Here is a 15,219-nt window from a genome sequence, read left to right as displayed (position 1 = left end):
GCAGCACCCTGCACTTGTCAGTATTGAAATGCATCCTGTTTATGTCAGCCCACTCCTGTAACCTATCCAGGTCTTTTTGCAGTCTTTCCCTCCCTACTAGCGTGCTTACCTCACCCCAAATTTTGGTATCATCAGCGAATTTAAACAGGTTGCAATTCACCCTGTCGTCCAAATCACTGATGAAGAAATTGAACAGCGCTGCCCACTTCCCCCCAGGTCGAATATGACCCATCCACCACCACCCTCTGAAGTCCCAACAGATTTTATTTTTAAAAGACAATGTTGTTAGTTATATTATGAAAAACCATTTGACGTACATCTGGACAGGTGTGATTTTTTTTTTTTTTTTAATGAGATTAATTTAATCCCTTTTTCACAATTGTTCCTCATAGCTATTTTGCTAACATACAATTAGCAGTGCCTTAGCATATCTATTTGGGGGAAGCACTGTAACTGGTTCTTAAGCAAACATGATCCTTAATTTAAAACACTTCCAACAAGTGCATTTAGTTTTCTAGTGTAGCTAATGATGAGGCTCTTCAGTAAAGTGCAGTTCCTCAGAGTTCTAAAACACCTGTGCATACCAGCCCTTGTCTGGGACCAGACATCAGAGGAAGCCCAGTAATTGTTACATGAAAATGTTCTCTGCAGTGAGATTAGCAGGTTTCAACAGTACATGTACCTGGAAAAGCAAGTTAGTTTTAATTTAGAATTTTCATGCTTCTAGACAGAGCAGCCACTTCTTTCCAGCCCTGTAAATGATTTTAGTTTTCATTCAATTCAATGAAATTTAACCAAAATATACCATGGCAAAAATATGCAGCATCTGCCTCTGGAAACTGTAGATGCGTGTCTCAGTTTTAAGTGATAAAATCTGGTTGCATTTTCACTAGATACCCAATTGTTACTAGATTTCTAATTCCTTTGCTGTGTTGGAGTGTCTTTCTAACATCAAATCTTAATGGATTTAAGAGAACATTATAGCAATCTAACATTATAAATTAAACACAGGAGACATTAAAAAGTCCTTCAATTTAATTGAAGTTGTTCTAAATCACTATCAATTACTGAAAACTCATTTGATGTTCCTGCCCAATTTTCATGTTAGGGACTGAACAATAAAATTAAAACAGCCCATCCAAATTTTTCTTTTGGGTACAAGTAGTCTGGTACTCACATCAAAATATGCTCCTGCATGTTCCAGTATCAGCTGAGTGGAATCTGGCTTATTTTTACAATAGGTAACATACATTTGGAACTTGTCTGCCTGCATAAACAAAACACAAATTTAAATAGTTTATTAAAAAGCATTTCCTCTGCCCAAGCTACTACAGATTTTCCTATTCAAATCAGCAGCGAGAGAACATGTTATGATATGTTATGATAAAGTTATGATCCAAACACTGAAAAGCAAGACACTGATTTCTAAGGCAGAAAATAAATGCAGTGATCTGCATTCTACCCCTAGACATGGGTACATGATTCATGTGAGCTCCTCTGGGAGCTTAACAGGGGTGGATGCAGGGCGGACAGAAGTGTAGCAGTGCAGTTGCACCCACTCTCATTCCTGCTCCACCTAGAGCTTAAAACCAGATGCCTGGCAATGGCAGCAGCACTTCCATTCAGGTAGCAGGGAGGGAGTCAGCTGAATTCATGGCTGTCTATAATCAACATAATTCCTTTTAAATTCTTCATTCCACAAGTGTTAACAACCCTCTTTGCTTTTTAATGGTCTTTAATGTTTCCACTAATCAAACTAGCCTTTCTTCTGCAATTCTGCTGTCAGCTGCTCCTGATAATGTAGCAGCTCTGCGAACTGTTTTTAGCTCTAACTCAGGCATAGAAATAACTTTTAGTGAAGCACTGAATGCACTGTAAAGGTGCTCAAAAAGGCTTGATTTTGTTTATGAATCTGAAAGTGATATACACTTAATAAATGTACATTAATAATTACAGGACTAATGAAACAACATATTTTGAATATTTCTGTCTAGTTAATTGTGTTTTTATACATATGATATAGCAAATTCATGCACATTCCAATAAGGTTATATTTATTTTTGCTTTAATCCTAAACTGAATAATGCTAGTCCCCTAGCATATTAGTAAAGCTTCTAGGTTTTATTTTAAGTAGAGAAAAGTGTTGCGTTACGTGTGATGATGTAGTACACCATCTGCACCCCCCTTTCCAAAATCCTAGATCCACTCACAGAGCCCAACACTAGTATTTGATGGTCCAGAGTTTGCAGTATAATCTATAGTTTATTTATTCCATGATGAAAGAAAGGGTGAACTTATACAAATTCAGCCCTGAATAAACTGGTTACACAAGATAAAAGACTCCACTATCCTTTCCATCTTGATTTTACTTGTTACTTTTAGCAACAAACACAATTTCATTACCCAAGTGACAAAGCAGTGCCCAACATCTTCCGGTAACTGTTCATATTTCTCCAGCTCCTTTAGGAATATGCTATACGTAGAAGAAAAGAAAAGATTAAAAGATAAAACCCCCCATGGAATAATATTAGGGCACCTAACACATACAAGAATTTATTTGAATGACAGGATCAGATAATTTATTTGGATATTAAAGGAATGAGAATCTGAGATACTAAAACCCTAAAATCTCCCATCTCTTAAAACTCAATTTTTTTTATGCAGCTGATAGCGAAGCGGCTAGTATTTGCTTTGGATTTGGATTCAGAATCAGCCAATTCAGGACATGGTGAATCCATTTGGTAATTTGAATCACTGTCCTGAATCAATTTGGCTGAATCTGATTTGGAGATCTGTCTGCTGCCGAATCTAACAGGCCCCACCCCCTGCCTGCTACCTCAGCCCTGTCAATAGCTGCCCTGCCCAGCCCCAGTGTCCTGGGTGTTTTTTTTTTTGTTTTTTTTTTGAAGAGCCAGGATGCCAGGGCTGGGCAGGGCAGCCATTGACAGGGCTGGGAGAACAGGCAGGGGTCATGGAGTGCTCAGGGAGGTTGGGGGAGTAGGCAGGGGATGGGGCCTGGTGGGGGTCCCCCCTACAGTCCCCTCCCTCATCCTCCAGCCCCCTTCCCCCGCTTACTGGCATGGAATCTGCGTCCAGCCTGAATCTCTGAATCTCTTCCAAATTGATTTGGAGAGCTTCAAATTGATTCAAACTTTTTATTGGTCTCCCCATTCAATTCGGAGAGTTGGCCACCGAATCTCCTCTGAACTGAATGAGAACCCAGAGCTTCACACACATACTATTCTACCAGCTGTTCTGACTGACAGATTATTTTTGTTCACTGAATAAGACTCAATAGTTGTTGACTTTTTTTCAGAAACAGGTTAACTCAGTCCTTTCATCAAAAGCTTAGAAATGGTTTAACTTTTATAAAATCCTAAGAATAATAAAATAAGTAGAAGGAGGTCTGAAAATGAAAGGCTTGCTTTTTTTCCTGAACACCAACTAATAAAAAAAAAATACTTGTTAAAACATATCCACAGTATTTATCATCTCACTGAAGGGTAGCTACTTGGGCAAACAGTAAACTCAGCATGCAACTTCCTCACCAATGGCATCCCTTGCCATCATTCTCATTTGTTACCAATAACCCTCCAGTAATTCACAGGAAGAGTCCAGAAGATTATCAGCAAGCTCATAAAACTGCACATTACTAATCACACTCCTTGGTAGCCATCCCAAGACACCAAGAAAGAAAAGGAACCATCCTTCTCAGCAGCCTCTACAACAAGGCCAAAAATGAGGTCTAACAGACAAACTAACATGAAGGATTCTGCCAAACCACAGCCTTTACAAAGACAATTAACCACCTGTGTCTCCTTCTCCCCTCCCCTACCCTCCCAGGGAAATGGCCAATCTAAAACTTTTCTCAAGTTTTATTTGCTTCTTAAAAGATGCAAGACAAGAGATTTCTGAACTAGATGAGGTGGTTTCAAAAAGGAGAGAGACATTCAGTGAAGTGGATAAATTTCTTGTTGTGGGGTGGGGGGAAGTTCAGATATTTCTGTGGCAAAATGGCCACATTATTTCATTCTTATAAACACAATATTTTGATTAGAAAATCCCTCAAATTGTCATTTGGTTTTACTAGTAGTGTGGGAATGGAAGATAAGTAGATAAGTAACTATGAAACTAAGTCACTCACTTATTATGGAACTCATAGATCTCCTGCATGTTTCCAAAGATAATGTGTTCTTTGTTTACAATCCCAGGTGGGATCTCTTCAACACCGCTTGTCATTTCCCACAGATATGTCTAACCAGAAGGAAAAAGGTACATTAAAAAGATACAGTTTCCAAAGTGCACTAGTTTGATCTTTTTTTAAACAAACACCCAAATGCTCTTATTTTCAGCATCTGAGTTTTGAAACTGATATTCAGACCTATTGGCTGAGAAGTAATCTTTTACAGTGTGCAATCTTCAGGGTAGTATACCAAGGTCAGGCTGGGAATCCAGAAGTTTACATTTTGTGCAATAGGAAGTGCTCAGCATTGCTTGCTCAAATGTTACCATTACTAGGCAATTTCCACGGAACCTCTCTGAATTTCTATTCAAAGACAAAGTCAGCCTGTTGCAGAACATGTGATAAATACAATGAAAGAATTAACACTGCCTCATCTGTGCTGGTAACAAAAGCAGAAACAAATACAAAACCCAACACAAGTGGACAGCCAGTTCTTAGTACATTAAAATAGTATTGTACTGGACAAAACAGATTTCAGTACTGAAATTATGGGCTAAATCCTGAAGTTGCTAACTCCTGTTACAGTTTGACTGCTTTTGACAAAATAGCAGGTCACAAATTAGTGCAGGATTTGATCCTGGTAAAGCGACAGTATTTGGGTTGTTATAGACAGTTTTAATTAGAAAGTTATTCATAAAGAATCATCGACTAATAAAATATAGACTTACATCCATGCATTCCCGAAGATCTCTTACATAAGCTTTTTCTGTTTGAATTAGCTCAGCCATAATGAACCTTAAGATAGATAACAAAATGAACAATTAGATCCAAGCTTGTTTCATGACAACTACAGTGCTATTACATTAACAAGAAAATGCTCCCCCCTTGTTTTTCTTTTAGTGCTGGGAAAAGTTCATTACATGAGAACTTAAAAGAGATCAGAAAATATTTTGGGGATGAGGGAAAGATTGTAGTCTACTAAATGCCAGCAATGAAACCTTGCCAGGGCTAGATTTTGACAATAACTATACCGAGAAGAAAAAATTCCTTGCAGAACTGTGTGGTTACAACTCAACAGATAAGAAATTAAGTTCAAGCACTGTTGCTAGCCATGAACAAAATATAATCCACTTTTTAGCAAGCTGTACTGATTACTAAGTGTTCGTCCCTCTTGAGTGTGCTTTTTCCTATAATTTCTCCCCTACACTCACACATTTGTTTTTCCACTTTAACATTTATTTTTTGAACCTGAAGTGTTGGCTTGATGTTCCCCAGACCCTGGTGTTCAAAAACCAAAACAGGAAGGCGGCAACAAGTAAATCTGTACATGTCTATGGAAACTCTACCATGAGAAGAAATATACCACTTCAAGCCATGCTATAACAGTTACTTCCCTATCACAATCTATTTATTCATCTGCATCTGTAAAGACTGCATTACTCTTTCCTGCGGGCAGATTTTCGTTTTTCTTCATTAAGTTCATGAGCAGCATCTCGTAATTTCACCTCTGATCCAGGAACACTGGCTGGGATTATATCCAGCTGCAGGCTTTTGCTCTGTGTTAAAGAAGAAAAGGAGAAATGATGAAGGAAGGAAAACAGAAAAAGCAATGGCCCATGCAATCAGCTGCAAGGTATTGCTTGTTTTTCCACTAGTGTATGCTGAAATCTCACCTACCGATTTATTGGAATCTGAAGAAATCCCCAGAGCTTTCTCTAAACAGGTCCTATATTTCTCCATGCGCAGAGAGAAGTCTCTGTATCTCTTATCCACTGCAGTGACACATTTTTTAATCTCTGCTGCATGGGCATGCCCCTTTTCACAAAAGCCATCAGCCAGCTGTATCAACAACTTTACTCTCTCTTTGGTTTGCTGTGAAAAATGGGAAAACACTGAGAAATTACTGCCAAATACCTGTAACAAGAGGGCTTGTTTAGTATAATCTATCAGTAATGATAGGTAGAGAAATGATGGAAGCAACTGGCTTGCCTCTTTAAAAAAAAAAGTTACAAGCAGATCCTTTTCCCCTTTCAAGAACAGAAGGGCAGAGAGCCCCCTGCACCTCTTTACTACTTAAACAGCAATAGCTTTAGAAAAACTCAACTTCCAGTCCAGAAAGCAACTTCTACACAGTAATATTTTTGGGGCATAAACTACGTACATCTTCTCTGAGTCTGTACAGCTCTTAGGACAAAAGGGGTTCCAAACCCAAGTTGAATATGTGATTATTACCACAAAATACACATTGACCCAGATTCAGGGAGAATTTCAGCTCCCACTTCATTTTATCCAGCCATGACCATGCAAAATTCAATACATTCTTAGGTCTTGACAAAATTGAGACCCTTCTGACTCATTTTTGCCTTTATTCTTGGTTGGGCCACTGTTGCTTAAGAAGAACTGTAACTTCACCTTCAATCAGCTATTTTTTTTAATGCTGCTGAGGGCTGTTCAGCTTCCTGTCTTCTTCAGAAAGCAACTGAAGAACTGGGTTTACCAAGAATGGTCCCTCCACTTTACTGCACTACTGAAATGTACCAGTCCTGTTTCTTCACGGAAGTAAAAAGCCTGTGTGTTCATCTGTCTCTACCAGCTAGCCATGGGTATTAGAATATCTAATGTTAATAACAGTAGCACGTCACAGACAAGCACTTGATTTCTTCTTTCTGCCCTCAACGCCACTAAATAAATCCCTTAAATACTGTCTGGTTCTGGTAAGAACATTAGTACAGTTTATTAGTCACAGTTTGGCAGCCTGGCTCTCACCTCATAGCTGCATATTTTCTGACCAGTCAGGTTTTTATTCCTGTACACCTTATAGTATCACAACAGTTATGTGAAGCTGGGCTAATTTTATTCTGCCTTGCACACAGACAGAATTCTCAGCAAAACACTAAACGTGGAGTGTGCCCTGCGAAGTTTAACACAAGTCTCTAAATTAAAAAATCTGTGTATTATTAGTCTCCAAAAATCACTCTTTTCAGAAAGAGTCACAAAAAGGAGATACTCAAATAACATTTTGCAGAATCAGGAAATTCTCTAACCATGAACTCCCACTGCTTCTAGGTGACAAAAAATATTCTCATTAGGTCCCTTTTAAGAGGAATTTGTAAGTGAAAGTTGTTAAAAAGCCATGCTGGATATTATAGCAGCTTGTTGGTAAGGGATGAACTGCAAATAAAGCATCTCAAGGCTTTTAAAGTATTACAGATCCATTAAAGTAAGATTGGTCACAAAGCTACATAATGAAACATAAAAGGTCTTACTTTAAAACATGCTTGCTGCAAACTTTTCCAAAGAGTAATTAAGACAATAATAGCTTTGCCTTCATATCCACAGACACCGACAATGTTAACATAGATTTGCTCAATGAAGGCATTACACTTAACTGAAATCTCACTACCACGCTAAAGGACATAAGGTGCTGCTTCCCCAAAATCCGCTGCAGTATTGCCCTGAAATGTGACAGCAGCCACAAGGTTACAGGGAAAAACGTCAAAGCCAGATCTCACAAATTAAGAGGGATACGCTGTATAATGCAGGTAGTTTCCAACCAAAATGCTGTAAATCCTTTCAAGCAGATGTGAAAGGACTCACTACGGAAGGCACAGTTCCATGACCACCCAAGCAACTACTTGAAGGAACAGTTATTTCCTCTTCATTGTACTACTTAATGGAAAAGCTCTTCTGCAAGGTAAGCAGCTCCAGTGTGCAGAAGCATAGGTAAAAAGTTATTTTTCTGCTTTTTCCTCAGAGCAAGTGTAGGAGCACCTTTTTGGCTACCAAAAAGACCTGATACTTGCTGATGCACTTAATAGAAAAGCAGTAGAGTTAGATTTAGTTTTTACTTTAAAATGTCTGGAAGCAAAGGGACGTGAGCACAAATAACATTCACAAAAAATGTTTCTAAGCTTTTTTTTGTTTCCCTAAGCTTTTCCTTGACAGCAATGTAAGTTTCATAGTTGGTAGGGTCAGAAGGGACCTAAACAGATCATCAAGTCTGACTTCCTGCTATGGCAGGAAAAAGTACTGGGGTCAAACAGTCTAGCCTCCTCTTAAAGACCCCCAGGGTAGAAGCCAGCACCACTTTGCTTGGAAGTTGGTTCCAGATCCTAGCCGCCCTAACAGTGAAGTAGTGCCTCCTGATGTCTAGTCTGAATTTACCCTCTGCCAGCTTGTGACCGTTATTCCTAGTCGCTCCTGATAGTGCTTGGGGGAACAGGGACTCCCCCCATGCCTGTTGGCCCCTCTGACTAGTTTGTAAGAGGCCACTAGATCCTCCCTCAGCCTTCTCTTGTGGAGGCTGAACAGGTTCAGGTCCCATAGCTTCTCCTTATAGGGCATGCTCTGCTGCCCCCTGATCATGCGAGTGGCCCTCCTCTGGACCCTCTCCATGTTGTCCACATCTCTTTTGAAGTGCGGTGCCCATAACTGAACACAGTACTCCAAATGCGGCCTGACCAGTGTTACATAGAGGGGGTGGATGACCTCCCTGAACCTGCCTGAGATGCATCTGTGGATGCATGACAAGGTGCGGTTGGCCTTCCTAACTGCATCCCCACACTGCCTGCCCATGTTCATCTTGGCATCAACGATGACTCCAAGATCCTTTTCTGCCTCTGCACTGATGAGATGGGAGTTCCCCAGCCTGTAGGTATGGTGCTAGTTCTTCCTCCCCAGGTGCATCACCTTGCACTTGTCTGTGTTGAAACCCATCCATACACTTTTTATATAACGGACTTCACTCATAAGCAAGGAGCAACTGTTGCCATCTCCAAATCTCTTTAAGTTTTTTTGAACAGTTTGGAGACTGAGCAGGAGTCATATGTGAGAATACTGTTACTCCAAAAGCACAAGCTCGCTGAGGATTTTAAAGAACCTAATCAGGCTTAAAGAAGTCTCTCCCATCACCACTTTCGGTCAAAAAATTAAGAGTAGATCACCACAAAAAGAAAATCTGGAAGTGCAACTAAAACATTCTTAGCCAGTTTAACAATTCATTCACAAACTACAAGGTTGTACCAGGACCGACCTGTCAGTGGCTATCAGCAAGTTCAGAACTCTCTATTTGATTTATGTAAGATTGGTTTCTTTTTGAAGAACACTCATTTTTATTAGCTGAACACTTCTGATAATCATAGAATCATATGCCTAAGGCTAAATAGAGAATAATGCATCCTTCTGAAAATCTACAAATGCAAAGGAAGGACACCACCCCTCACTAAGGTAAACACTGACTGTCACTGGATATAACAAAGATGGTGCTTGCGACATGGGAGAAGCTATATAACAGGAGTTGACCATAAACCAAAGATTTGGCTAGACTAGGCCTTGGGTGGGGAGAGAATTGCTGAGTGGCTTTTAACCAATCTCTCTTCCCTTCCTCCAGGCCCCAATGTCCGTTTCCAACTGAGATTGGCCTATGGCTTCTTTCAGGCTGGCTACCTTGTCACCTGTTTGAAAGCCCGTGGCCCTTTCACAAAGGGCAGAGAGCTGGGAGGTGAAGACCATGTGGAAATATTTAATAGGGGGGCAATAGATTGTGAGGGAATCAAGTCTCTGCTGCAGCTTATTGGTTCGAGTGTTTAATTCAGGAATTAACTGTAGTTGGCATGACATTTGTAGCTATGGTGCAAGATCTTTGGCACCACCAAACAGAATCAAGACAGAATTGCTACTGCCTAGAAGTATTGACAATATTCAATAACCTGCATTTCTTAGACCTGAAAGACTTAAAGCTTTAATCGTGAGTTATCTTATTTGTACAGTATCTAATACTTTGAAGCACAACTGAAACACAAACATTAGTATAATATCTTAATATAGACTAAAATTTAAAGCAGATTATCCCTAATCAAGCCTAGACCCAAGTAACACCAAAGTTGAAAGGAAGTTATCTTTGCCTTTCTGAATGCTAACTCATGACAACCTTGTCACCGTAAGTGTACAGCTACTCCATCTGAAACGTTTACCACTCTCACAGAACTGGGATTGTATTAGGCTTTTTTCTTTTATTACCATGTTTTTAGGTTTATTATGCTCCCCCTCCTTCCAAATTTCACCCTAAATGGTCACAGACCAAAGAAAACCAATGTGCAATGGAAAAGCTTGTCAGGCTCCTACTATTGCTGTTTGTGTACCTTTGCAGTGATCTGAAATTCTTCATGTTCCTTCAACAACTCTTGAGTGTGTTGGATACTGGAACCAGTGGAGGTATGTGTGGATAAATAGAACTCTCCATTGTCGTGGATCCATTCCAGAGCCTAAATATAGCAAGAGTCAGTGGAGGGCAGAAGACAGTGACATACTTTTGCCAACAAAAGCCAGTCTAAATCACTGTTGTTCAAACATTGAATGGTCACGTATAAAGTACTAGATAGGTTTGTATTTCACTTTTACCCATCCTATACTTCACTGGAAACAATTCTGAATTCACAGTTTTCTACTACTGGGCCATAAAGTTTATGGAACAAAACTACCTTACTAATTTAAGAAAAAAAGATCTAATATTTCAAGTAAAACAGTTAGTTTAGCAGTGGATTAACTACCAATTTATATTTTACTTTGTGAGGGAGCTGGAATATGTCCAAAGTTAAGGTACATCAGCCTTTAGCTTTACAAAACTTTGAGAGGCAGAAATGGAAAGCTCTTGGGCACATGAAATGTATTAACTTAAAATTTTCTACCTATAATTTTCTTGCCCGTTTCATTACCTCCGTATCATTTAGAGAATAATGGTTAGGAAAATTCCCACAACAAAAAACTTGCAGTCCCCACAAACAGCTTTCCCACTTGCTTCTATCAATCATTATTTGTGGTTGTGTCTTTAATAGAAAGGTGTTAACTTTTACCATACACTTTATTTAAAAAAAACAAAACAAAACTATACTGCGGTGATTGTTAACCTAGAGACTCAAGATATAAGGGCAGAAAAAAATTTCTACTCCCTCCAAAGCTTGGGACTTCAAGTTAAGAAAACTAATCTTATGGCTTCTACTATACCTTTAACTCACTCTGCTGGCCACTACTTACTACTGCAACACATAAAAGGCATGCAAAACAGCCACTCTCTTTTGCAGCGACAATATTTAAAATAGTGATGGGGGGTGAGGTTGCACACCTTAATCTGGATACTCTCTTCTTCTTTCTACTATGCTTCTTCTTCCCACAACTTTATACCATGACCTTATGCACCAAACAGTAGACATACTGGATTGTACCAACCTGCTTTCTTCATTCAACTTGATGGAAAGCACATAACCACACAGCTCTGTGCTCATCACCAGCATACTTTTCCTTTGACAGTTTCCCATGTTATTTCTTACTGTGATCATGACATGGATGAAGAGCTTTCCCCAGAAGCTGGCACTTTAAAGAATGCAGTGATTTTCTCATGAGAGGTATTTTTCTGCTTTAGAAGTCCAGACAACAATTTGAAGCCACCAAGGCCAAACCTGAACTTTTTCATCTTCCTCAGCTCTTCCTCATTCTCCAACCACAGACTAGTAAATTAGGGCACTGCCTTTCACTCTGCCTTTCCTTTACAACTATATAACCAAGCTATAATCAAGTCATGTTGCTTCTGGCTGCAGCGTTTCTTAAGTTTAGCTTCCCCCCATATTTCCAGACAAGACCTAGGTCACTTTCTTATGATTCAGGTATTTTACTTTCTATCCTTCTGGACTCAACAGCCAAACATAACCACTGAAGACTTCATTATGGAGATGCAGAAGCACACGTGGAAAACCTGGGGGAAAACTGGAGGTTATGTTATTGGCTCTTTAATGAAATAAGTTCTTGGATTTTAAATGCCTGCCAGTTCATTCACACATTTACAGGAACAATTAATCCCTTTGTTCTATAGGAGTGCAGAAACAGGTCCACAAAACCCTGCTGTACCTTATTCATGCCCAAATCAAATCAAAATTAATTTCAAAATATTTTCCTAATCAGGTTGTCAGTGTGCATTGACAATTTGATTTGAAGTAACTGAATTGTCAGCTGCTTGGAAAAACATGATTCACAAAGAAAGTGCTGACAGGCTCTCTGATATGCCAGTCTCGGTCATAATGATAATTATATAAAGGCAAGCAAGGCTGAATTTTAAGTTGTTTCTCCAATAAAAGAGTTTTTTTTAAAGGGGGATTCATGTTGAACATCATGAGTCATGATTCACTCTAACGTGACTCAAATTACTGCTGTCACCGTTTCCCTCTGAATTCAGCTGTACAAAAACATGTTGGTACATCGAGCATTGCAGAGTAAAACCAGTCTGCCTAGATAATGCTGAGGAAAAAAAAGTGTAGCAGTCCAGGGATTAGGAAACTGAGTATTTTCATATACTCATTTAATTTTCATCTACTTAAATATTTGTCGTAACTGTCATTGTTGTATTTAGTTAGCAAGGTGGTTCTTCTTGTCTGCAGCCTTTTTGCTTACATAGAGTTGTACTTGCAGGAAGATAAGATTACTTTTGGAACACTTTTAGGTAGTTTTCTGAGCTCTAGATAAACAAAAACTACCTGTTCCTGTTTTACAGAGTGGCATGGCTGACACTCTCAGTGTGACCTCTATTTACTTAAAAAAAAGTTAAGTTTCAGTTAATATTTCTGCCTTGAAGTCCCACTATGGTTTTTTAAAACATTTTTTAAATCAAACGGTTTTTTTTCCCCCAACTTGGCACTCATAAATCCACACAAATACAGGAAGTGGAATGCAGGACAAACAGTGAAACCAAACATATGCAAAACCACCAAGATTCTTCTGACCCTTTACTTACTGTTACAGAAGAATTCAAAAGTAATCTTTTATTTTGATAAACTTCCTCTAATACCCAGTGAAAACAATCAGTTGGCCTGTTAGATAACTCCCTTGATCCATTTATGTTGGCACAAGTTAATGTGTTTAATTTTTTTCACCAACACATACTGGTAAAAAAAAAAAAAAAAAAATCTATTGGCAATGCAGTACAAGTATGGCAGGAGAGACGGGAATGTAGTAATTCAAACTATAACTAAATGTATAAGTGTAATGCTACTATACTGAAAGAAGAATGAGGGCTAAGCAGTGATATACCTTGATATACCTTATACCTTGACTGTTAAGGGCCTGGTAACTACATGTGTTAAGTTATTTGTTCCTGTGACGGTCAGTCTTTATGTCCAAATGACTTTTAAGAAATACGAGTCAAATAAAATATTCTAGTATGTTCTTAGAGAAAATCCTGACCTGTTTGGCACTTCTTTCAAAGACCACATACTGCTGACACTGGTCAAGTCGCCTTTTCCGCATGGTCCAATAATGTAGTACACGGTTCTCTCTCTGAAAGAGTTCATTCAAGATATCTGAAAAGAGAATCAGGTGAATTAAAGGTTGCAATCTTTAGTTGGAAAATGATAGGCAGCAATGAGTTTGTAAGCAGGGTACATAACTGTTGTTTGTTTTACAAGTTTTTAATACAGTTCTTTTTAGTTTATGAAACAACGTGCGCCCCTTTTTCTTTAGAAGAATATTATCCTAATTAAATAGACAGGACAGTTAACCAAAACATTGTACTAAAACAATTAGTTAAAAAAAAAAAAAAGCAGTTTCTCATGAAAAAAGCTCTGTTTTCTTCCTTAATTTGAGACTACGGAAAGTACACTTGTAAGAGATATTTCCACATTGCTACAAGAAGAGACGAAGGACCAAGACATGATACATTTAAGCATTTAAGTTCATCATAATGAATAATTATTTGTAATCTGAAATGCCTACGGTCCTTCTAAAAAAAGAGATGTGTTACTGTGTAATTTATGGACAAACATAAAACCAAATAGATTAATCTGTTTGTTCAGTGCCTAATGAATGTGAAACCCTAAGGATGTGGACAAACGTAACACTTAGAATATTCTAAATAAACTTTAAATCCTAAGGGTATGTCCACACATGCAGACATGTGTGCTTGCAGCAGCTCAAATAGAAGCGGTGCAAATCTGAGCCGGGGCTTTTTGCCTCAGTACGCATGCCCAGACGCGCACTTTGATGTGGGGCAAATTGTTGTGCCACTTGGGGCAAAATAACCCTGCCTAGCTCCTCCCAGATCTGTGGCCAGGGGAAACTAGAGCCCGGGGCCAGCACCTGTACTCAGCAGTATAAAAAGCTGCCCAGTATAAAAAGCAGCATATGTACTATCCTCAGCAATATAAAAAGCTGCCCTGTCAAGCACCTCAGGGCTACTCACTCTCAGGAGCTTCTGGGGCCCAGCCAAGTGGTACCTGGAGACACTACCCCTTGTGCCAGCTGGACTGCTGAAGCAGCCGTGAGAGTTCTCTGCACCCTCTACCCACTGCAGCAGTCTGGCAGTGGGGGCTACTGCTTGGCTGTGACCTGCTGCACACCTGCCAGACCTGGATGCGGACTGCACAGCCAGTAGAGGCATCTGCCCCTCTGGGCCAGCTGCCAGTGGGCTGTGGCTGCAAAGTTGACCTTTGTATGGCACTACTGCCATGTGTGCCCCCTGTCCGGCCATCTGGATAGCTATCGCCTGTAAGATGTTCCAGGTGTGGTGGCCTGCTTTGAACTGTCAATGGGAGGTCAGCTAGCCACCTCCAGTTGGGTCCAAGGTGCCAGCTGTGAGCAGGCAGGATCCTGTCACTAGGCTCCATGACAGGAATTCTGGTGTTCCCTATTTGAAAACTGAAAAATCCCTGATAAAATAATTCCAAAGTCATGCTGTAAAATATCCTGAAATTCATGTTCCTCCACAATTAAAACAAAAGACCACTATCTATCTAGAGCGTGATCAGTTGGGCAATGTTTTATTGACATATCTAAGGTGTTAAAGCAATTTGGAAGCCTACCAGCCTATCATCATAATAAAGAAAATTCTAAATACCTGTATGTTTTGCTGTCCACCCACAGGGGCCACAGCCCCTGAAGGCGCTACTATTCCCCCTGCAGGGCCCACATGTACCACCCCTACTTGCTCTCCCAGCACCCAGATTGCTGCCTCACCTGGCCCCATCCCCCACCAGCTCCTGCAGCTCCCCTGATGG

General features: G+C 39.7%; 1 protein-coding gene across 3 annotated transcripts in view; it reads right to left on the bottom strand.

The window, feature by feature from the left end:
• Window positions 1-15,219, bottom strand: part of TRIO (trio Rho guanine nucleotide exchange factor) — a 386,796-nt gene that overhangs the window by 135,762 nt on the left and 235,815 nt on the right. For all 3 annotated transcript variants that reach the window (XM_019541714.1, XM_019541721.1, XM_019541729.1), the window contains exons 20-27: window positions 13,412-13,527; window positions 10,324-10,446; window positions 5,861-6,055; window positions 5,624-5,739; window positions 4,912-4,978; window positions 4,145-4,254; window positions 2,404-2,473; window positions 1,178-1,267 (exon numbers count right to left, since the gene is read on the bottom strand). In XM_019541714.1, coding sequence (XP_019397259.1) covers window positions 1,178-1,267; window positions 2,404-2,473; window positions 4,145-4,254; window positions 4,912-4,978; window positions 5,624-5,739; window positions 5,861-6,055; window positions 10,324-10,446; window positions 13,412-13,527 — 887 coding nt within the window. The remainder of the gene's footprint in view (window positions 1-1,177; window positions 1,268-2,403; window positions 2,474-4,144; window positions 4,255-4,911; window positions 4,979-5,623; window positions 5,740-5,860; window positions 6,056-10,323; window positions 10,447-13,411; window positions 13,528-15,219) is intronic.

Source organism: Crocodylus porosus, unplaced genomic scaffold, assembly GCF_001723895.1.
Source record: "Crocodylus porosus isolate Cpor-Errol unplaced genomic scaffold, CroPor_comp1, whole genome shotgun sequence".
Taxonomy (NCBI): Eukaryota; Metazoa; Chordata; order Crocodylia; family Crocodylidae; genus Crocodylus; species Crocodylus porosus.
The sequence above is the reverse complement of the archived record's forward strand: the minus strand, read 5'-3'. Positions and strand labels throughout refer to the sequence as shown.